Source organism: Protobothrops mucrosquamatus, unplaced genomic scaffold (genome assembly GCF_001527695.2).
Source record: "Protobothrops mucrosquamatus isolate PMUCROS unplaced genomic scaffold, P.Mucros_1.0 scaffold1129, whole genome shotgun sequence".
Lineage (NCBI taxonomy): Eukaryota > Metazoa > Chordata > Lepidosauria > Squamata > Viperidae > Protobothrops > Protobothrops mucrosquamatus.
In genome coordinates this window covers 6,952-32,250 of record NW_015387347.1, presented here as the reverse complement: position 1 = coordinate 32,250, position 25,299 = coordinate 6,952, and the positions used below count along the sequence as shown (strand labels likewise).

The following is a 25,299-nucleotide window of genomic DNA, read 5'->3' as shown; positions in this document are numbered from 1 at the left end:
AACAGCACTAGAAACTGAGAATATATTTTAAAGAAATAAGCCAAGGAATTAGAGTTCCTTAATATCATGATTAAGTAAAACTGAATGTTTAACTGAGAATATTGAAAATTTAAAAGTAAAATACTTCATTAAATGATTTCTGAATTACAAAAATCATATACACCATCTCTTTTGGTATCACCAGTTAAATAGTTATATTGCAAGAATTAAGAATCCAATTGAAAAAAAAAATAGGGGACAGAACATTTTCAGGACATGCATGAAAATTAATTTTTGCTGCTCAATTGCCCTAGCATGTCATCATAAAATCATGTTCCATTAGTCTTATGGAAGACTAAACAGAATTAATGGAATTGTAACTGATTAGAGCTAGTGATGTACTCAGCTGGGAAATAATTTTATTAATGAATTTATGAGATTCATAAATGGCCTTATTCCAAATGAGAAAATGTACATTTCAAGAAAAAAGTAGTTTGGAGGAAAATCTTGCTACTTCTTGGTTAATATTAAAATGTTAGAAGCATCCTTGCGCTTTGCAAAACTACTAGGTTGGATCTTCTTAAAAACAACCCCATTTGCAATTATTTATTTGTAAAAATTCTTGGCTGCCCATCTTACCAGAGGGTAACTCTATTTTTTTTTACCGAGTGCTGCCTAAATATATCACTGCTTAAGCAAGTAATTTGACCTGTCGGGTGCCATTTCATGCTTGATAAAATATCTCAGATGTCTCCAGGTGCTACCAGCCTGAAATGTACCTTTCTGCCTGAAAATAGAGGACATGTTCATTTTGAAGATCTCAGCTCCTAAGGGAAGTAATATCCATAAAACTTTTTAAACACCAGGTTAAGAAACCAATTTTATTTGTAAAACAGGACCTGTATATAAAAATGCTGCACAATCAAGGTATACAAAAATACAAAAAATTGTTTCTCTTTACAATTCTAGTTGCAAGTTCAAACCCCAAAGCATCTCTTTTCTCAAGGCTTTCAGCAAGCAGGGAACACAAGTTTGTGGAGCCTGGAATGCAGGAATTGTGATGATGTCAGTGGTGAGTCTAGGCCAGGTCTCCTATCTTGAGTCATTGTTGAAGTAAAACTCAATGGCAGTTAACCCTGGAGGAGCTACTTAAGTGTCTTGCCGTTCCTTTTCTGTTTGCCGTCCAATTGCTGTGGTTTTCAATCTGCTAAGTCCAGATTTCTTTCACAATAAGTATCACTTCAGTGACTTAAACAATCTACACATCTGAAGTTAAGTGCCAGGGCAAAGCTACAAAACTTCCTCCTGTATATTAAGGCTCCTCCTCATAGTTCTTCTCCAAATATCATTACAGTAACATGTAATATTTACATTAAAAGAGATTTAAAGCAGTGCTCTAGTTTAAGCCTAGACTAGTACCTTGGTTCCTGCTAAGACGTGCATTTGAAACCTTGATTTGTATCAGCTACCTTAAAATAAAATTTCATGGCATAATTCACATTGGTAAAATCAGCATGTTAGCAGGAACGGAGGTTAATCTAGTTTGCTAAACTTATAGTTTCATAATTGGATTATGTGACTGACGGAGAAAAGATTCTTCTTCTTTTAAACTGTCCTGAATTTTATTGCAAGTAGTCTGAAAAGATTGAGATGTCACGTGATTTATAAAAATTAACTGAAGCATTTAGTTACACAGCAAAGACCACCAGTTAATTACACAATGCTATGTTTCATTCAGCAGCAGTTTTAAAAGGTCTCATCCTTTGAAAGGAAGCACAGAATCATAACAGCCATATATAAAAACACTGGTAGCCAGTCACCTTGTCTCTACACCCATTTTCATAACCGTTAGCTAAGCTTACCTAGAGCAATAGCTCGTCTCCCAAAAGATTCTCTGGAGTGATTCAACTACTGAGGATTCCTTTTTTTCTTGCCACATCTGCATTTAGTGCAATAAAGTTTAAAAATTTTACTCTGAAATATTTACTTTTATATTAACAAAAATAGTTTCTTTAAAAAATTGTAACAAAAGAATATATAGCATAAAACAGATCATGAAATTATTCTCTGCAGTTACACTATAAGCATTTATCGTTACATCAAGCCAAACAGAGAAATATTAGCATTCATTACATAGTAAATTTCAGAATGAAGAAAGGAATTTAACACACAAAACTGATTACTTGATAAATGAAAGCTACCAACAGGCAATGAAGTTCTTCCAGAGGTCTCTGGCTATTCATATTAATAGGGATGGAGCCTTGTCAAACTCTGGAACCTTCTGGAAAGCAAGGTTTACCAATCATGCTTTTGGCTTGATCTAATACAAAAAACCAGAAGCAGAAACATATTCCTGGCTATTACTTCAAACTGCAGGATGTTTCCCCATGAGAATATTATCCTGCACCCTAAAGATCTAAAATAGCTGTCCTGGTCCAATCGTGCTAGCTTTCGGTGTATGATTTTTGGTGAGATGATCAGGAATAATCTTACTAGCCTGTCTCCTGGTTATGTATCCCATGCAAAAGAAGCAGCCAGTTTTCTCAATTGCTTCCTTAATTACTTACAAAGTTATAACTTGACTAACATAAAAGTTGATTATCTCAAGGACTATACTGTATCTTAGAACATCCGTAGAAAGCTGATCTAGAATAAGAGTCGACCTTCTAATGAATGAGAGACATGGATCAAGCCTTCAGAATATATCAGAAGTAAGCAATACCCTAAAAGTGAAAGGCTATTGATAAAAAAGGAAGAAAATTATCTCAACGATTAAAAGGTAAAAACTTCAAGAAATTGGGGCATGAAGAAAATCTACTCCCAAAAATGTTTCAAAATCAATTTCTGTTACAGATCAATCATTCAAATATCTGACATAGTACCGAATGCCTTCTCATATTTCTATCCAGAAACCAACATGATCACAGGAAAACCAAGATGTGCTTTCAGAATGCACGCTTAATATGAGAGTATCCTGAGGGTCCTAAGCATCTTTATATCAAAAAACTTAAAAGAGACTTCCACATGTTTCCAGTCAAATATGAGATAAATTGGATACAACAGCAAACAACTAAAATATTGTTGTTGTTGAATGAGAGTTGTGCAGAAAGGTAAATGGAGATTTAAAGTACAGCAGATTGATAGGAAAAGTTGCTGAATTATTTTCCTATCTGTGCTTATTTTTCTACTTTCTCCTAGTCAAATTTCAAGATAAGGAAAACATCTACTATAGTCAAGTAGTTTGAGGTAAGGGGTAGGGATAAGAGCTGATGAAAGAATAAAATGATATATTAGGATCCAGGTTATCTGACCATTACTTTATGAAACTGGGAAGGGGGTAGAGGATAAGAGGCATTGGTTAAACTGAATAAAAAGAGGGACTGCAAAAGAAAAAGAAATATCTATTTCTCAGAGGAGAAAAATTTGGTAACTTACTAAGACAAATGAAATAACAGAGAAGAAATTTTGTTGATAGGTTTCTTTAAAGAGAAACATCCCCAATAGAATCTCCTCATATAAATTTGTCATTAAATATCTTTTGAATAGTTTATTATCTATTTTTCATCTGACTGAATGGATGGACTGTCCCTCCACAAGTTTAAGATACTATGCTAACAGGAAAAAGAGATAAAAAGGCCAACAATATCAATTTAAGATCAAGATTCAATGTAAGAGTTCTATGTTTGCAGCATTCTTGGTACCAAAGACTGAAAAGATACTTATCAATTTTCAAATAAACTCATAACAATAATGCTACCATCCAAACAAATCTTGGTTTGGCACAAAAGAACATTAATCACTTTCCACATACCCATGAAGTTCTCATATTCTTCACATCCCACTACAAGAGGGATACACGTCTCAGTATTTAGCATGCTACTAAAACAATTACAAAAATGTATTCTAAAAATGAGGGAAGATGGAATGGGAGAGAAATATTGCTTTCTGGAAGTTTCTGAACTATTCATGTGGCTCTCAGGTCCCATGATCATGAATATACAGAGACTACTTTAAGACCTACATTATATACTAAGACAATGACATTTCAAAAAGATGTTTATGTGCTCTTTCCTACTATACTCCACTAAATTACCAAATGTATAATGAAATATGTCCCAGATATGGGGGTCAACAGTAACAAAACAAAACAAAAAAGCACAAGCAACTTACAGTACTTATTTTTTGTATAGTAGTACAGTTTATCTCTACTCTTAAAATCTTTCCATATTGTTATGAATGAACAACAATGGAGCATATCTAAGGCTGAGCATCAGAATGTTGTTATTAAATTGTTTAAGTGAAGAATCTGCTTAGTTCAAAGAAAAAAACAATGTGCAAAGGACAAGATTAAACCTAACAGGAAAAATAAGATAACACAGGACGGAAGTTGCATATTAAACTCATTCTTCCTCATACATCTTTAGTTTGTCCTTCACAGATTCAGGGGCTGTCTCAATATCTTAATACCTGAGGAGTTGGATTGGTTTTTTTTTTTTAAAAAAAGTCTTAAATTATATAATACAAAAAAAATCTGAATATGCTAAACTTACTTGATCCTGTTTTATTCCATTGCAAAGAAGCAATAAAATCCAACATGATTAAGGTATTAATCATTCTGAGTCTAATTAATAAAAAAAAAAAATCTAACAAAGGATTCTTCCTCCCAGAACAGTCATTACTACTCACTGAATTCTAAAGTGTTATGTTAATTAAAAATAAAAATGTGGGGAAATTATTTGACCTATGTATATTATTCCAAATCTGAAAATCTTGCATTATTATTTTTCAATATTGTGGAATTCTCCTCCAAATTTTGAAATCTCTATCGGTTTACAATCATAACATCACCATGAATCACAATGATATATATTTTTTTAAATGGAACAATGATAAAAGTTGCTTGTAAAAGCCACCCGTATGAAAAGAGTACATGTTTCACAAAAATAATCATTAAAAAAGTATTAAATCCCTGTTCCTTTTCTCTGATTTTGGCTGCTTTTTAAATAATATAGATATATATATAGAGAGAGAGCTAGAGAAAGAGAAAGAGAGAAATAGATATTGTTTTGGAATGTCAATGGTTTCCATATCGGCTGACCAACTTCAAGATGAGTTTGCTCCAGAGACCTGGAAAAGAAGTTATAAATTAAAAAAAATAATTAAAAATTAAACATTACATTTCTAGTTCAAGAAGCGCAATTAAGAAACCATACTAATTTTAAAATTATAACTGCATTTAAGTTTTGAATAGTCATAGTACTGCATTTCTTTGGTGAAAAAAATGTGGGAAATGGGAGATTTTCAAAACAAACACACATGAATCGTAGCAGTGGTACACAGAGAAAAAGAAGAATCTGTTTCTTGGGCGCAAATGTTTAAAGTTCAATTTGAAAACATAGACAATGTTTATACATACATATATATTTATGGACCGTAGCTGCTTACTATAATTTTTATTTCATTGCATTTCTCCCAAGGAGCTTAGGATGGCCTTCATAGTTCTCATCCCAGAAGGGGCCATTTGGGCCACCAAACCTAATGCCAATAGTACAGGATTAAAACATCCCAACAAATTACTGTTCAGCCTCTGAGGCTCTCTCTTGGATGCAGAGAACTGGTTGTAAGTCCTGCTGTCTCGGATTGGACATTTTAATTGTAAATGTGCATGTGAGTCAGTTAGTGGAAAAGAGCAAAGAGGAAAACTTTCTGACCCAATTCAATGGCTCCAAAGCAGAGTGCTGATTCAGGGAGAGAGAAAAGCAAGTACCCATATGTTTTAATTTCAATCTGACTACAAATTACAGTGATAATGTGAACTTGCTCTTGTCTTTGAGTTATTGGTACTCACTTATAAGCAAGGAAGTGTTTCAAACCAAGGAAGCCAAGGCTTTATATTTATACATTAGTCATAAAGCATAGAAGAACAATAGTAAAGAAAGGAGATGGGGAGGGGATAAGAAGCAAAACTAGGAAAAATGATATTTTTAGCAGGTTGAAAGGAGTTTTTTACCGTATCCATTTCCTTACTGGTAGGGGAAAATAGTAACTTAAAATGAAGCCTAAATGAATTGCTTACAGTATTAAGTCTAGCTAAGACTGCTTTTATTTGTTTCAAAGAGATGCTCTCCACTGCCGCAGTGAGGCAAAGCTGTGATACAATTTACAAAGCTGTGATACAATTTACAATTTATTGTATTGTATTGTGGTTTTTAAGAGGCTGTTAGCCGCCCTGAGTCCTATGAGGAGAAGGGCGGGGTACAAATTAAATTATTATTATTATTATTATTATTATTATTATTATTATTATTATTATTATTATTATTATTATTACTTTGACAATAGAGTTTGTTCAAGCTTTCATCAAAGCAGAACATCCCTTCAAAGACACCTATAAATCTGATTGTTGATACAAACAGAAATAAAATACAACAGTGAATTAAGATAGGACCATTTTCTTTCACCTCTGAGCTTTCCCACCAAACATATCATAGGATCAGTTGCAGCCAAGTGGAAATCACAGATCTGGTGAATGTTTGCCATCTTGAGGGGGTCATGTGACCTGGACGTGACTGCAGGCTCTTGCAGAATTCCATTAGCAACCCAGGACAGAGCAGTGGAAGAGATATCAGAGGTAGAATACCTAGGCACTTTAATTGTAGGTCTGATATTTCAAGAGCCTTGGTGGCACAGTAGTTAGAATGCAGTATTGCAGGCTAGTTCACTGCTCACTGCCAGGAGTTCGATCCTAAAGGGCTCAAAGTTGACTCAGCCTTCCATCCTTCCGAGGTTGGTAAAACAAGGACCCAGATTGTTGGGGGCAATAAGCTGACTCTGTAAACCACTTAGAGAGGGCTGTAAAGCACTATGAAGCAGTATAAGTCTAAGTTCTATTGCCATAGTTAAAATAAGCACTTTCCCCGTTTTTAGCCCTTAGAATACTGTGAATACTACTAGTAGCCTTGGTGACATAAACACAGGAGAAGAATAAAGATACAGTTCCTTTCAGCTTACTTTTATGGGAGGTGTTCTCAGCTGTGACAAAAACTCTGCCATCCAGGTAATAGGCAAGCTCACAAACAGAAAAAGCAGAACATTCTGAGTGACACAAATGACAAACACTTCTTCTGAGGAAGCACAGTCAGTGAAAATAGAAAGGGACAGGAAGTACAAATGAAATTCTTGGAAAAGAGCAGCGATTTCTTCTCTTGGACCTACCATTGGTTTGAGCTCCTTGCCTTCAGGTCCACTCCCCCGGCCAGCTTCTTTCAATGCTTTCCTGCTGTTCTCCACAAATTCCTAAAAAATAAATAACGCAGAGAAAATTCACTGCATTATTTTCTGGAACCTAAAATACTAAATGCTTTTCTATCATGGTTTTAAAGAAGAGCTGGCACTTATGATAATTGCATTATACCATCCCCAAACTTGTAAGTCACCAGCTCCCAGACAGGACAAAAAAAAAATAAATTCTCTGCTGCTTGGGAAACTGTGCTGTTGCTCCCTTAAAACTTTCCACTCTTCAATTCCCTCCCAGTGTTAGCTTTGTCGTCTGGGCAAATGGCTGCTAATGCACTTATTGGACGCTCTCTTCCCTTTGGCTGCTGTGTAGTAGTAATGTCAGTGGATCCTTGACATTTATCCAAAAGAACCCTTGTAAATGATCGCATGTTAAAGGTTAAGCCATTTGAAATGCCAAATTATGGCTTAATGTTCTTAACAAATCCTATAACTGATGCACTTTCCCTAATGCTTTCCACTTTTTAACATTTATTTTATTTATTACATATTTAATGAGAGAAGTGTGCGGTAGTGGTTAAGTACGGTAGCATCAGATCCTACTTCACTCTCTTCCAAGCCCAACCTACCTCATAGCATTGTTCTGAGAAGAAAACAGGAGGAGGTGCACTATGTATGTTTCACTGATTCTATGTGGTCTGAAAACTCAAGTAGTTTGTAATGTATATCACAAAAGAGAACCAGTGAAAAGCCATAGGTTTCTCCAAAATTCTAGCTGAGGTTGAAGAGCCTACAGCATTTCTTAGTTTACATTTTAAAAATGAATTGGAAGACTGGTTATCTTATTCAGCAGTGCAGGCAGCTGCAGCATGGAAAAGATATATCTGGGCGAATGTAAGCTATTTTCATTCAATCACAAAGATCAAAAAAAAAAATCTTTGGAAGCTTGTCAAATAACTTTTAACATGGTGCGGGATGAAAACAAATAGGTACATCAAATAAACTAGCAAACATTTCAAAACAGGGCTGCTAAGGAAAACAACATTGTGCAACCACTGTGCTAGTATTTTTTGCCGTTAATGATTCCTCCTACTTCGGAGGGTGCAGTAATATAGAAGGACCTTACCATCAGGACCTTATCCATGTAGAATTCTTTTCCAGGGCTGCCATCATTATACTTGGTGTCAATGGCAAAGCACAAGAAAAGGACATCCACTACCATTTCATAAATAGACAGGAAACAGTGAGCAACCAGGAATGCAAATAGGCAGACAATGATAAGGGGCAGCACCCACACTGTGTAGTCCCGCTGGTAATTCAGCAGCATGATCCCTGCCAAGCCTGTGCTGCACACTATTAAGACCTAAGGAGACAAGAAAGCAAAGAGTTGAGAAAGAACAAAGCAAGAACAAAGACACTGTTGATTGCCAAAGGTCACCTCACCTCCAGATTCTACGTGACCAACTGAACTACTAAAGTCTGTCAAGTCTCTGCCTAAATTGATTTTTAAAATAACAATGGACTTTAATAATGAAGTATTTATTCATTCTCCCTCTCTTTTGCACATGTTATGCTAACTTTTTAATTACTATTTTGATCAGGAACTTTTATTATACCAGTGGAGATTGTTCAACAGTAATGTGTTTTCAACTTTACAGCTGAACAAATGTTACCTCTTTGTAAGATAATCAAAAGGTAAAATATTTAATTGTACTGATTCTTAATTCTGCCTTACTGGACAGTTTGTCTTCTATTTATATTATACAATAACTATATTATAAAATAAATATATTATAAAATTATATATTATAACATTATATTGTTATGTTATGTTATGTTATGTTATGTTATGTTATGTTATGTTATGTTATGTTATATTCAGCTATGGTAAGCTATAGTTCAGCTAGAGAAACTAACATGTCAGTACTATATTTAGTTGTACTGATTCTTAATTCTGCCTTACTGGACAGTTTGTCATATACATATATATACATACATACATACATACATACAGGTATATATATATGTATGTATGTATGTATGTATGAATGTACGTACGTACGTATGTATGTATGTATATATATGATGTATTTGAATACTAGTTTGGGTTGGTAACTGGGCTGTTGGTTTGATCTCCGGGCTTGGTAATTTAGGTTGCAAACATTTTGGCTCCGTTCGGGGAGACATCAGTGCGCTTTGAATTTGGAATGTCGCTTCTGGTGTTTCAGTTGAAGCAGCTCTCTCGCTCTCAATGGTTGGTAGGCGGGGTCGATGTCAATGTGTCTGTTCATTGATTGGTTGGTGGAGAACCAGGCCTCGAGGAATTCTCTTTCTCCCCTGGACTTTGCTTGGGTTATAAACTGTGGTCCTGGTTAGATAGAACTTGTGTCCTTTTCAACAAACCGAACACAATTCAAACCGCACTGAAGATGTCCCCCCCGAATGGAGAAGAAACGTTTGTAATCTAATTACCAAGCCCGGAGATGAAATGTTTGCAACCTAATTATTATATATTAGATATTATTCAGCTATATTTCAGATGCAGTTGAGCTAGAGAAACTAACGTATCTGTACTATCAAAGAAGAATCCATGGTGGGCAATATCAGTTTTAAGGGACGGAATTAAAAATATGTATTAATTCAGTCTTACTAAACAGAAGTATCCAAATAAATTGGGTTATAACTTCCAGCATTTCTAGCCAACATAGCAAGGCATCAGATTGGATAAGGACTGGGGGTGAAACTAAAATCATTTGCAAAGGCTCAGTTCTCCTATATGTATTAATTATTTAGTCCAAACTCTACTTGTAATAAAATAATGGCTCTTTCCTAGTCATTAGTGCTAACTATATATCATACGCACCCCCAGATGGCAATTTTCTTGGGAAGCAATTATTTTTCTTAAAATTTGCAGTACAGAGGTTCATTATATTTTTTTCCAAACAATTGTAGTATGCAATTTTTAAAAAAATAAAATAAAATACTCTCAAATTGAAATTGAGGAGCACTAAAGGCCAACTAACGTTGACCTGAAGACTTGAATGCTATAACAGCAAGAAAACACACTGTGACAATTTAAAATGTGTGTGTGAGAGAGTTTAGTTAACTACTGCACTATTCTCTGAAGTATCCTCTGGAGATACTAGAGCCAGACCAATTCCCAAATTGTTTGAAAATGGAAAGTTAACTTAATTCTATATTTGTATGTTTTAGAAAAGTAATATGATCAGTTTCAATATTTTTTTCACTATCCAAGAAATGCAAGCCTTAAAAAAAGGATTTTCAAATGCATTTTCAAAGTGTGACTCATGCTGTTTATGAAAAATACGTATAAAAATAGATCTTTGCATCCTACAGCAATGTGAACATTGGCTTAAGCAAACAAAACCAGAGATGCACTGATTTGATACTGCTACAGTGGCTACAGTGGTTAACTGGAATTAAAGAAGAGTTTCAGTATTTCTAATCAATATTGCTAGTTCCAGTAGGCAGAATAACAGAATAACAAGAGTTGGAAGGGACCTTGGAGGTCTTCTAGTCCAAAAGCAGGAAACCCTATAACATTTCAGACAAATGGTTGTCCAATCTCTTCTTAAAAACCTCTAATGTTGGAGCACTCACAACTTCTGGAGGGAAGTTGTTCCACTGATTAATTGTTCTAATTGTCAGGAAATTTCTCCTTAGTTCTAGGTTGGTTCTTTCCTTGATTAGTTTCCATCCATTGCTTCTTGTCCTGTCTTCAGGTGCTTTGGAAAATAGGTTGACTCTCTCTTCTTTGTGGCAGCCCCTTAGATATTGGAATACTGCTATCATGTCACCCCTAGTCCTTCTTTTTATTAAACTAGACATACCCAGTTCCTGCAACTGTTCTTCATATGTTTTAGCTCCAGTCCCCTGAACATTTTTGTTGCTCTTCTCTGCACTCTTTCTAGACTCTCAATATCTTTTTTATGTTTTGACGACTAAAACTGGATGCAGTATTCCAAATAAGGTGTTACTTCAGGCATTATAAAGTGGTACTAACATGTCATGTGATCTTGATTGTATCCCTCTGTTAATGCCGCCTCGGACTGCATTGGCTTCAGCCATCTGAAATATGTAACTTCCCTGCCCTTTCTTTGCCCTAATTCTAAATTAATACCCCAATGCACATTATGGTAGGCATATTTTATCTTATTATATTTATTACCTCAACTTATATAACTTTCATATATACTGCTCAAAAAAATAAAGGGAGCGCAAACCCCTTCAGTTCCATGGTAAAATGTTCCCTTTATTTTTGTGAGCAGTATATTAATGATTATCTCGCTACCGAGTATATTAGTGGGATTACAAAGCCTCCACTTGGAAGTGTAATGAATGAATTCCTTAATTATAATGAGCAGAAACGACTTCATAACTATGACTTCAATACTTTATGAAGGTTTGAGATGTATTTATTTGACCATGCAGGTACTTAAAGCTTTTCAGTTAAAGGAACATTTTGTAAATGTGCAATCAAATCATGTTCTCTAATTATATAGAGACAATTATTAGGAGCATGACCAATCCAACTGGAATTTTAGAAATATGGTGGGAAAGGGCCCAAATCTTTAGCATTCAAGCGCATATGCAAATTTCAGCTCCTTTTCACATCTCCCTGTAACATCAGCATTACCACACACACCTTGGTCAGCTTCTCCCTATTTGAAATGAGAATATTCACTCATCTTCAGGTCTTTGATTAAAAACGAATGCAAAATATAAAACCACAATGAATAGCACAGGCACCAGTGTTGTCAAGTGCTGAATTCATTTGACCAGTTAACTGAATCTTGCCCATACAGTGTTCCCCCCCTTTGGGGAGGGGAATGTCTTTGTTCAGTGATGGGATTCAGCCGGTTCACACTGGTTGCTGCATTCAGAGAACCGGCTGTCTTCCAGAAGTCCAGTCTAGGCCTCGGAGGCCTGGAGGCGGCCTCCCAGGCTTAGAACAGCCCGCCGGAAGTGTGATGCCACTTTCGGAAGTCCAGTCTAGGCCTCGGAGGCCTGGAGGAAGCCTCCCAGGCCTAGAATGGCCCACCGGAAGTGCGTGGATGCCACTTCCAGAACTCCGTTCTAGGCCTCGGAGGCCCAGGCCTGCATCGAATAAGAGAACCGGTTGTTCAGGTATTTGAATACCACCACTGTCTTTGTTGCTGTGGATATACTTTTTAACAGCTGCATACATTTGTTTATATTGCTTCATTTAAATAGAAGCTATGTTTTGGGTGTATAAATGGGATAATGTAGTGCAGAGGTTTTTCAGAGCATAGAATCTGTTACTTTTTTTTTTTTAAAAAAAGGCAGTAGTTCTAGATAAAAAATTGTCTCTCTTCTAGTGAATTTTGTGGTTATTATTCTCTTCTCACAGAACCCCACCAAGGTCTGCAGAACATTGATAGAAAAATCCTGCTGAAATGCACTGTGAGAGATGGTTTTAACTGCTCCCGAGAGCAGAAGCAGGTACAGCAGCACTTTATGCAACACAGATAAGTAAACATTATGTATATACTAATTACCAGGCCATTATAAAGACGCAAAAGGTACTTCATTTCAATCCAGATTTCACACTGTCCAGGAATCAGACTCTGCTTTGGAGCCACTGACTGAGATCAATCTGGACAACTCACTGGCCTTTGTTTTCTCTGAATGCATGTGCTGAAACCATTTCCACAAAGCAACCACCTCAACAATTTTGGCTGATGGCATCAAGGCCGAGCACCCCTCTTTTCCATGTGAAGACAGCTTGAAGAAGCAATGTTACTCTGCACAGCACACTGGATACCAACAGGTATCAGAACCAGAATCCTCATATATCATCCAACCATTCTTGGTACAGATTTAAAATTCAGCATCTAGGCAATTTTAATGATTTAGTTTTTAAAATGACAGCATTCATATTGCTTTGGGTTCAGATAAAGAAGGCTCCTTGGAGAGGGTTGTTGACATTTTTTTCCCACTCAATCCTACCTTTCCAAGAAAGAGCATGAAGTCTCCCACTGTGTTTATAGCAGCCACTCGCAAAGCATTCTCCACTAGTATCACAAAGGCATCCTTTGCTGAAGTGCAGAAATTGGTACTGTTGATAGCTGTGGCTGTATATGCATTCTGGGCAAGAAAGACATGGTTGTATTGGTCAAATTGTAACTCAAATTAAACTCTTTCTGTCTAAAATCTTTACGACATTACATTGACAAATATCTCTCACCCCTGAGTCATTATCAGAATGAAGATGATTTATATGAATCTGATCAAGATATGAACAGCCAAGCTGATGCACTTCCAATGTACTTAGCGTTAAGTATGTCAACGTAAACAAGTTCACTTCAGAAACCATAATTTGAAGTACTGTGCAAGTGGCAGCAAGAGACAAAAGCAGACAGCAAGGATATGGGATATGGCTAAACCTGTTTATATCTGGATAAACCATAAATTAATGTAATGCCTATACTAATTCTTTTGGGGATTAATCAAAAAAGATTTTTTTTCGGTTAACAATTTCTTGCATAAAAATGGTTAGTTTCTGCAAGCATTTTTTTTTAAAGATGTAGTTGTACACTACGAAGGGAGGGAAGGATATTAATAATTTTAAAATACTAAAGCATAGGAGAATGTAGTCTAATATTTTCATATTGCTTTGAACTTTATTTTTCTATTTAAGAATGCAGTTTTTGGAAAAAAATCAGGACATTTGAGTTGAATAAATCTAAGTAACAAATTATATAACTAATTCATTATACCAACATTTGGATAAAACTGGCAAATACCATAAGGTTAGAGCAAAAAGTGTAAAATTATATTATGGCAATCAAAGGATATAAAAAAAGGGTTTGATGTAATTCAGTCAAGACATCCTTCAACGACATGCGATTATAATTATAATCCTTTGCTTTTTAAAATGATATCTAAATATGAAAAAAAAATTACTCTTTGTGTAACAAGTTCATTCTGCAACCCATTCAATCGCTACACAAATTTCTTTCAGCATTCAAACGCAGTGGTTAGAATGCAGTATTGCAGGCTAACTCACTGCTCACTGCCAGGAATTCAATTTTGAGGTTGACTCAGCCTTTCATCCTTCCAAGGTTGGTAAATGAGGACCCAGGTTGTTGGGGGCAATATGCTGACTCTGTAAACTGCTCAGAGAGGGCTGTAAAGCATTATGAAGCAATATATAAGTCTAAGTGCTATTGCTACCACATTTTATTACAGCGCCATCTAAAACATGTTTGTTGTCATTTTCTACCAAGGAACCGCTTGTATTTTAATTTCAGCAAAGGCACTTATGCCTTTAGTGCACAGTTACTGGGATAATTATTTCATCCTCTGTTTTAAATATGATCTTACCTGATTTAAGTAAGTCAGGCACTTTTCTACACACCAAAGGCAGCAAATGCAGGCTTTTAAAATACATCGAGCACAGACATTTTCCTACAGTAATAATATAAATATCAATGATCAGGAAAAAGAAAGAAGTTGCATTGTAATAGAGCACGGAATGCTTTTTTAGATGAAAAGTTTGAAATATAGGATTCAGTTTACATAATACTTTCTTGTAAACAAAGCCTAATGTTAATAATTATTAATTATAGCTATGTTATATAAAGCCAAATCAAATATGCAAGACACCTGCTTTTTGGTTCCATTCAACTTGATCTGTTTATATACTTATAGGGAGAAATCTCTGGGTGAACTTGGTTGCAGTGGGGACTGCTGGCACACGACCATTTCCATTATTGCAATGATGATCTAAGTTATGGCTGCTAACCATGAAATGGCTATAGCTTAACATCAGATTAGGTCATAAGAATCTACCTCGTATACTGTTCAGAAGTTGGTAATATCCAAACATCTTTCACAATTTATAAACAGAATTGCTGAACAGATAGTCTTCACTTAGTGACCCTAATTAGGACCGGAATTTCCATTGTTAGCAACGTAATTGTTAATAAAAAATATCACATGATTCCATCACTTACAATGGCAGTGTCAGTAGTCCTGATTGCTGTCGTTAGGCCTGGACCTAATGCCAATCCTGCTCTACTGGGCTCACCCCTGCTTCATCTTCCCCACCCGTCTCCCAGCATTTCTGCCCTTTTGACCACCCTACCTCTACTATCCCAGCTGACCCATTCCCATCTTCCCCTTCCTGCTACTATTAAGATGTGCCTGGCCTGGCCCGTCACAGAGCAGCTGCTGCCTACACAAGGCCTTCATTCTGAAGCTGTGCAAGGCTTCAGGAAGGCCTTGTGAAGGGGAAGAAAGAAGATGGAGAAGGCTTTGTCAATGGTGGGAGGAAGAAAGTGACAAAGGTCAGTGAGGAGTGGCAGGAGAATAAGGTAGCATAAGGTGGCCAAAATAACGTAATAAGAGTTGGAAGGGACCTTGGAGGTCTTCTAGTCCAACTCCTTGCTCAGGCAGGAAACCCTATACCATTTCAGACAAATGATTGTCCAATCTCTTCTTAAAAACCTCCAGTATTGGAGCACCCCGGAGGCAAGTCATTCCACTGATTAATTGTTCTGTCAGGAAATTTCTCCTTCGTTCTAGGCTGCTTCTCTCCTTGATTAGTTTCAATCCGTTACTTCTTGTCCTGCCTTCAGGTGCTTTGGAAAATAGATTGACTCTCTCTTCTTTGTGGCAGCCTTTAGATATTGGAACCCTACTGTCATATTACCCCTAGTCCTTCTTTTTATTAAACTAGACATACCCAATTCCTGCAACCATTCTTCATGTTTTAGCCTACAGTCCTCTGATCATCTTTGTTGCTCTTCTCTCCGCTCTTTCTAGAATCTCAACATCTTTTTTATATCGTGATGACCAAAACTGAATGCAGTATTCCAAGTATGTCTTACTAAGGCATTATAAAGTGGTATTAACGCTTCATGTGATCTTGAGTCTATCCCTCTTTTAATGCATTGGCTTTTTTGGTAGCTGCAGAATCCTGCTGGCTCACATTTACTAGTAAGTGGTTGCTCACAAGGACTCCAAGAATCCTCTCACAGTTACTACTACCATATTGAGCCAGGTACCACCTATACTATACCTGTGAATTTGGTTTTTCTTGCCTAAATGTAGAACCTCATTTTTTCACCGTTGAATTTCATTTTGTTAGCTAGGACCCAATGTTCAAGTCTGTCAAGATCCTTCTGTATCTTAAGCTTATCTTCTGGAGTGTTGACTATTCTTGCCAGCTTGGTGTCATCTGCAAATGCACTGTCTCCAAAAAGCTGCTTATGCTTTTCTTTATCTGATAGGACTTATTTTACACATATGGGAGGTACGACTGGTCCATATCCCATTCCCACTTCATAGCACATGAACTGAACTGATTACATGGGTCTCTGTTCTGATCTACCACAGCATTTTTCATACTTTTTTCCTGTTAGTTTTAATAATTTTTGATTATATAGCAAACTTAGTTTCCCCTTACTTTTCCTTTGACTTGGGAATGAATATACATGAGAATCATTCTTGGAATCTTCACTAAGGTAATAATGAAAGAACCTTTAGCCACAGTTCCAAGGTGGTAACAGATCAAGCGATTGACAGATGCCAGAATTGGCGTGAATGGCAAATTCCGTTTTTCTCTGTGGGGAAAAATATAAAAATTAGAAAGTGTGAGAGTGTACTGCATTTATAGGCAATGTGAAGAGCTCCAAGTCTAAATTCTGTAGGGCCCCAAATCTGTAAATGTTGCTTTTGTCAGGGGTGGAGTGATGTTGTACTAATCCCTTTCTTACAAAAAAAATGAAAAATAAAGTATTAAGAAAACCAATTATATCACCTAAGTACAGTGGTGGTGAAATTGAGTGGTCCTGATCACTGCTTAAAAATAGGCAGTGGCTTGGGCCAGCAAAATGACTGAAAATGTTTGGCAACAAAGTACTGAAAGGGATTTGATTTGAGAAACAGAAGCAATGATCACTTTAGCAAAGAAGACAGAAAAGCTGCACTGATTACAAATAAATGCATCAATTTTTGAAAAATATACAGTATATGTTTTTATATTTGAACTGACTTACAAGCAAGAATTTCATACATCTTTTTCTAGGTCAGATTTTTAAAAAAATAGCTCCAAAGAGAAGTAAAAAAATTTGGAGGCTGAGCTTCCATCATACTTGACTGGATGAAAGTTCACACTGAGCTTGCATCTCTGAGATCTAGTCACCTTTCTGTTAACTTAATTCAGGGGTGTCAAACTTGCAATATCATGTGATGTATCACGACATATCGTGACTTTTTTGCCATTGCCGGCAATGGGGTGGGCGTGGTTTCGCTATGATGCATCTGGCCCACGGGCCAGCAGTTTGACACCCCTGACTTAATTGCTCTCAGTTTAGGTGAGGATCAGAAGAGCATTCATATCAAGGGCTCCACTTCTCTCCATTGCATAGGGTAAACAGACATTTGACAGTTGTCAAGACTGCCATCAGTACCTCAAGTTCAGAAATCCATTATTCTGCACAGTAGAGACTATTTCAATTGGTTTCTTATCCAGGCAGGAAATAAACTACAAATAATCTAAACCTCACAAAGAATGGAGCTTCTGAATCACTGACAGATTCTACTACTGATTAGAAGATTTCAGTTAATAAAGTTACTTTTGACATTTGGATCACTTTAGGAAGTTGGATCATTCATGATTCAATTGGATCAACTTTTGGAAGTTGGATCGCTCATGATTTGATTGCCCAGACCTCACTCACCTTGTAAAATAATATGTCACAACAGCTCCTGCTACAGTCATCTGCTGACAGGCAAGAATAAATTCACTGATCCAAACTAAACCCACAACGTGGTACCACCACATGTACTTCAGTGGGCCTGTAACTCGGAACTCTACAAGGCCCTGCTCATTTTGAACAGGACTACCTGGAAGGAAAGGAAGGCAGGAAGGCTTTAAAACATTAATTCTATGAGAAAGCTGCCCTTTTAATATCTGCATACAAGAGTCACAATTACGCTTGTTTTGGGGATTTAATAAAATAATAATATAGAAGCTGCCTTTGGCAAAATATTTTAGTAAAAATAGTACAAATAAAATATAAAAGTTAGGTGGAAGGAACATGGGAATCTTCTAATCCAAACTATTGCCTAGTGCAGAAATCCTCATATCACCCTAAACAACGACTATCCAATATTTTCTTGAAAAATTCCACTAATAGGGCATCCAGGACTTTATGGCTCTCTCTTACCATTTGGTTCCTGGTTTGGCCAAGCAATGCTGTTGCACTCAAGTCCCAATGTCTGAAGACTCCATAGTTAGTCCTTGATATACAACCGGACACTTAATAGCCATTCAAAGTTACTATGGACCTCCCTAGGGCTGTTTACAAAGCACTTTCAACATTACAGCAGCTACATCTCCACACCCACCCCATGTTCATGTGTTGTCATTTGAATGCTTGGCAACTGGCTCACCTTCATGGTCATTTGCAGCATCCTATGGTCACATGACTGTGATTTGTGACCTTTTTTGTGGGTTTTCAGTGTTTACTTCTGGTTTACGACAAAAAAAACGCCCATTGGGGAAAATGGATTTGCTTAGTGACCACAGTAGTTGCTTAATGACTGATGCAAAAAATACCAAAAACTAGGATCCAATCATGTGATGCCTTGACTTATGACTACAACGACTTATGACTGCAATTCCAGTCTCAATTATGCTCCTAAGTCAGGGCCATCTATAATGATTTGGATGGGGAGGAAAATCTCAAACTCAGTCCTAGTAAGACTGAGTGATGATATGTGTTTGAGCCTTCTGGTGTCAGGTTCAACCTATCACATGGCAAATTGGAATTCTCTACGGAAAAAAATGGAAAGGTGCTAATACTTTTGATTGCATCTGTACGTATACTGTGCAATCACTGGTCAATCAGTGGTGAGGTAATTGAAACAAAACATGTCATGTATTTCAAAGGAGGCTCTTAGATTTAATTTGACCCAATATAAAGATAAGAACAAAATATTTTTCTGGAATTGCAAACAAAGAAATAAACAAAAAGTCTTAAACTTCACAGCACATACCAGTGATACCTAGGAACAGCAAGATCATAATCCAATATATCCAGAAGAGGATGAGGGCAAAAAAAGTCCAAAATGGCTGGAAGACAAGCAGTGGCAGGTGAATGAAAACCTTGCCAGCCACGTGGAACAAGGCAATGGTGAGAGCTACTCTTTTGCGCATAAATAACATTATTAATAGTAAGATAACCTGAAAAAGGAAAGAGATTCCATAATAAACTTTAGGCAAATGTCTCTATTGAAATAAGGTAAAATATCTCCTACTCAGAACTCCAAAATTTTAATTTAATTACACAATTAAAAATGTCAACACAAAATAATATGCAGTAAACTTAATTCCAGTAGCCACCTACTAATAACAGTTGGTCTCAAAGCATTTTTTTATATTAGTGTAAGGAAATATTATTTCTTGATTATATATGAACAGTAAGCTGCACATCCATCTATCAGAATGCTTTCTTTTGCAGTTCTTTTTTTGTACTTATTTATAATAAATCAACCCCAAAGGTGTATACTTGATTACCCACTTTCCCTGATAAGAGAGCCAGTTTGGTGTAGTGATTAAGCCATTAGGGTAGAAGCCAGGAGACAGTGACTTCTAGTCCAGTGGTTCTCAACCTTTTTAATGCCGCGACCCCAACCGGTCGTAAGTCAAGGACTAAACCGGTCATAAGTCGAGGACTAAACCGGTCGTAAGTCGAGGACTAAACCGGTCGTAAGTCGAGGACTATGCCGGTTGTAAGTCGAGGACTACCCAACCGGTCGTAAGTCGAGGACTTTCCCTGCCCGGGAGCACCGCACATGCGTGGTTCCGCCCCCTGCACCAGCCGAGGCGTAGCTGGCAAGCGGCAGAGACGGAGCAGGCCGACCACCAGCTGGCCCAGCCCAAGGGAGGTAAGGCACCCACTGGAAAAGGGGGGAAAAAGGCGGACAAAAAAAATGGCGGACAAAAAAAATGGCGGACAGCCTTGCTTGGCGACCCCCATGAAATGGTCGATCGACCCCAAATGGGGTCCCGACCCACAGGTTGAGAACCACTGTTCTAGTCGTACCTTAGGCATCTAAGCCAGCCAGGGTGACTTTGGGCTAGTCACTTTCTCTCAGCCCTAGAAAAGCAGGTATGGGCAAACCAGTTCCAAAAAGCTTGCCAAGAAAACTGCAGGGACTTGTTCAGGCAGTCACCAGGAGCCAAGACTGAACTGAAGGCACACATATACATTTTACCCTCCCTTACACAGGCCTTTTTCACATGACCTAATTTGACGGCCATCAAATACTCACTGTGAAGATGGTAGCTGCAATGGCATAAATCAGGAGGGCCTGACGATTGTCTTTGGCTATTTGAAGCTGTTCAACAGTAAGTGTGTCAATGGGAGACTTCCACATTTTAACATACAGCCACCACAATACCCCTGTGCCACCTGTGTATACACAAAGGGAAAAATGTAGTGCACATCAATTTCAGAAAAGGAAAAAAAAATATGTATGCAAATAATTTGTACAGTTTCATTTTCTACTACACCAGGCCATATTGAGATACAGCTAGGGTTAACAATAAATATGGGAACGGAGTGGTACTTTGATTTCTCCAAAGACAACTAATTAAAAAGGGTTTGGCTTTATTTATGTTCCATAATTAGAAGAGATTAAAGTTTTCTCTGCCAGGAATATCACAGTCAGCTTGATTGACAGATTCTGATACTGAGCAGCCTGCTTTGGAGGTACCAGGTGAGTGTCTCCTCGGGAATGAATAATGAAGCACCCGACACTGACTCTGCAATCATTCAGAGTAGTTGCTCTTAGAGTCCGATGATGAAGAACCTGATCCAGGGTAATTGTCCAGTCCCTATGTGCTGACCAGACCAAAGATGTTCTACCTGCTTCCCATCCTTTCACCCAGAAGACGTTCTACATCAGTGATGGCGAACCTTTTAGAGACCGAGTGCCCAAACTGCAACCCAAAACCCATTTATGCATCGTCAGGTGCTGGGTGGGTGTGGCCCATTGGGTGGACGTGGCTGCGGTGGTAACGGCAGACTGGGTGGGACTAAAAAGTTCAATCAATGAATTCCAACTTTGCAAGATCTTTTTTTTCCCCCAGAGGTTGAAATTGACTGATTGATTGAACCTTTTTTTTTTTGCACACGGTGGTGAAAAGGTTTTATAAAACCCAGCTGAAGGCCTAGGACTGGGGCGACGGCCACGTGCCCACAGAAAGGGCTCTGAGTGCCGCCTCTGGCACCCATGCCATAGGTTCGCCACCACTGTTCTACATAAAAGCCACTGCTATCTGGCAATAAATATTTGGGAACAACTGTTTTTATTTGGATTTCATGTGCTTTTTGCTTCCAGAAACTCTGAAATCTGACCACGCTCTGAAATCAACTCATATTTTTCCATTTATTTGCAGGCAAGCTTATGTGCATTTGGAGTTTTGCGGAGATGTGCTTGTGACTGCACAAACACTCTGTTTGTTGCTGCCTCTACTTGCTGAGCGTGAAATCAAAGTTCAGATCCTGGTCTCTGTATATGGGCGGGTTTGCTCTGAATTGGACAAGAAGACATGGTTTTATGAAGCAGTAACAGATAAAATAATCAATAGACTATGCTGATTTGGCCTTGGTTCCACCTGTTTCACTGGCTAGAACTGAGATTTTCAACTGTGACCAAAAAAAAGTACCCATTTTATTTTTCCATCATCCAACAAATCCATATTTTGCCATTAATTGAACTATTCCATTCTCTTTGGAATATACAATTTTGGTTGAAGCAATAACTTTACATCTTAAAGAACACAGAAGCATTAAAAAATTTAAAAAACCAATTTTTGCTATTATTTTTAAAGATTTTTTTTTATAAAAGCTGCTTTGAGTATATTCTATATGCTGAAAAAAATTCAAAAATTGTATAAACACTTTTTTTCTTGTGTCACAACTGAGTATCAGAGAGCCAGCTTGGTGTATTTGTTAAGGTTCTGGTCTAGAAACCAGGAGACTCTGAATTCTAGGCTTACCTTAGGCACAAAGCCATTTGGGTGATCTTGGGCCAGTCAGGCTCTCTCAGCCCAACCCACATCACAGGATAGTTGTTGTGGGGGAAATAGGCAGGAGTATTAGGTAAGTTTGCCCCTTGAGTTATATATAGCAGGGCTTTTCAACCTTTTCACCCATTGTACCACTTTTAGGATATGGCAACATCCGAGTACCACCAGTTGCCTAGCAAGGTGTCAAAAACTTGATGACCCCCCCAAAAAAGGGAAAAAGTGATAAAGTACAGGTAGTCCTCGACTTACAACAGTTCGCTTAGTGACTGTTCGAAGTTACAATGGCACTGAAAAAAGTGCCCCCCAAGGCACAGCTGAGCAAGACACCTGCCTGCCCGCCCGGCCGTGCTCTTCCTCCTGTCCGAGGTTTTCATTGTTGTGAGCATTTCTGTTGAGGATTGGCAGCGGGGGTGGGGTGGGGGGTGTTTGGTTTTTATTCCCCCCGTCTGCTGGGTGGTTGCAGCAAGTTTTGGTCACTTCACATGACCTTGGGACACTGACGGTCATAAATATGAATCAGTTGCCAAGCATCTGAATGTAAATCACAAGACCCTGGAGATGCTGCAACATTCCAGCTGATCGGCGCTTCTTCTGGGCTCAGCGGAAGCGCCAGGATCAGTGCTGCTTTCCAGCTGATTGGTGTTTCTTCAGGGCTCAGCAGAAGCACCAGGTCAGCGCCGAGCTACAGCTGGAGCCTGGTGTTGATCCTGGCGCTTCCGCTGAGCCCTGACAGCCCTGCAGCTCCAGCCATCTCTTGCTCAGGCTTGTGCGGTGCTGGCACTGGTTCAGCTTATTCCCCTCCCCCACTAGCACTTTTCTAGGATGGTCGCGTACCACCTGCCAGGTGCCAATGTACCATAGGTGGTACCCGTACCACTGGTTGAAAAGCCCTGATATATAGCATATAAAAGTTGGGATAAAATATCATCATCACCATCATCACCACTACCACAGATTGCTAATCTCCTGTCTTTTATTATTTCAAATTAGAATATTTTTTTAAAAAAAATATTAGAAATACTACCTTTTATTTCATTAGACCTCTTTTGCATTATTCTTGCTTGTTAGAGCAAACTGCCTGCCCACCATAACTACCCTCAATTTTCATCCATTACAGGAAATCATTTGTCACTAACTAGGCTGAACTAGATATCCAAAAAAGATAATACCTTAATCAAGGAGGCATAACATATGTGAACACTGAAACACTGAAAATAAGTCAACCATTTTGCACATGCAAAAAGAGTGTCAATTAGAGTATGGAAAAATCTACATAACTTTTAAATGTTTCTAATTTTGCAGCTTTTATCACTATGCCTTATACTTTTCCTCACTTTTGAACTTTTATATACTCCATGAAGTGTAACTCCCTGAATTCATCAATGTGAAATCATTCTGCAATATAAATATTGCTTTCTGCAGGGTAAGCATTGCCACTACTGTAATATTTTCATCTGATTTCTAATAATTGGCAATAACCTCATTCTGCTTAATAAATCTTTATGTAAACTTTGATGATTAACCAAATTGATATTGATGTTTTGTGACTTGCCATTTCCACCACAGCAATGATTTTTTTTTAATTACACAAGCTTCCCCCACGACAGCCTTGTGTGCGAGCACTCCCAACATACTTTCAAAACCCCAAATGTGCTCATCAACCTGAAAGGCTTCCTATCTCTGAGATAATCTTAATTAGATGTACACAAACAACTTAGACAGATGATTTCCCAGAACAGAATGCAAGTCATTTTTCAATCATAAAGAACCATTAAACACCATGTTGACAACAATGGCAATTAGAGCTAATCAATCTTTCCTCAAAAAGGACTGGAAAGAGAGACAAATCCATTACTGAAATCTTAAATTAGGCATCAAACTTTCCTACTAGTAGCTTTAGAATTCAAATAATGCTTAACTATTGTTAAAGCAGGTGGTAGTCAGTCTATGATTTGCAATCCATATCTTCTAATTTCTTTAATTCTGGGTAAATACTCTGGAGAGCTAGATATATACTGTACCATCTTTAAAATGGTGGATAAAACAACATGTAATCCTTTGCATTATTCTTGCTTGTTAGAGCAAACTGCCTGCCCACCATAACTACCCTCAATTTTCATCCATTACAGGAAATCATTTGTCACTAACTAGGCTGAACTAGATATCCAAAAAAGATAATACCTTAATCAAGGAGGCATAACATATGTGAACACTGAAACACTGAAAATAAGTCAACCATTATTTTTCTTCTAGCCAAATTGTAAAGCAGCAGATAGAAGACAATGCTGATTTAAGATATTTTTGCTTGTTTTCTCGTAGATTCTGAGATAAATTTCAGGGCTTATACTAAGAAAATTCTAGCAATAAAATGGATAAAGCAGTGTGCTATGGGACTTTGGAAAATATCTGGCTGGCACAAGTGGAACCAAGTTCCCAAACTAAATGAACTTTTGATCTGATCTGGAAGGACTTTTCTTGCTTCATTTAAAACTTAACAGATATTAATTTGATATTAACTATACACCTGCAGGATAAATAACCAGAATATCAAAACAAGTGAAATCCTTTAAATATTTGTGCATGGTTTTTCATAGCTACACCAAATGCAAGACACACTAACATTATGTGATACAAAATGCTAGAAAACAGTGGCTGCAATTCAATTTTTTTTTCTTCATGAAAGCAGCACAGTACATCCCAGCAACAGCAAAACTTTATTCATCTAAGGTTCATACACAACTACTTTTTTAGTGGCAAGCTAGGACGCTCATCGCGTCATCAGATAACCGCCCGACCGCCCTCTTCAGGGTGACCCGCTCTCTCCTCCAATTGAGGGGAGGGGGGGATCCCCTGGAGGGGAGGGCCGAGGACTTTGCGCAATATCTGCATGACAAAGTCGCGCGGATCCGGGAAGGCTTGGACTCTGACTGGTTGGCCCAGGGGGAGGAGACGGAAGCAGGTCTTGAGACGGTTGTATGGGAGGAGTTTGACTC

The 25,299-nt window shown here is 37.7% G+C and overlaps 1 protein-coding gene across 1 annotated transcript in view; it reads right to left on the bottom strand.

Annotated features, from left to right (window-relative positions):
* Positions 1–5,029: 5,029 nt before the first annotated feature.
* SLC44A1 (solute carrier family 44 member 1) overlaps positions 5,030–25,299 on the bottom strand; it is a 24,545-nt gene continuing 4,275 nt past the window's right edge. Inside the window, exons 2-10 of the mRNA XM_015820429.1 lie at positions 20,545–20,684; positions 19,267–19,453; positions 17,946–18,111; positions 16,670–16,826; positions 14,584–14,667; positions 13,207–13,344; positions 8,342–8,578; positions 7,195–7,275; positions 5,030–5,106 (exon numbers count right to left, since the gene is read on the bottom strand). Coding sequence (XP_015675915.1) covers positions 5,083–5,106; positions 7,195–7,275; positions 8,342–8,578; positions 13,207–13,344; positions 14,584–14,667; positions 16,670–16,826; positions 17,946–18,111; positions 19,267–19,453; positions 20,545–20,684 — 1,214 coding nt within the window. The 3' untranslated portion in view covers positions 5,030–5,082. The remainder of the gene's footprint in view (positions 5,107–7,194; positions 7,276–8,341; positions 8,579–13,206; positions 13,345–14,583; positions 14,668–16,669; positions 16,827–17,945; positions 18,112–19,266; positions 19,454–20,544; positions 20,685–25,299) is intronic.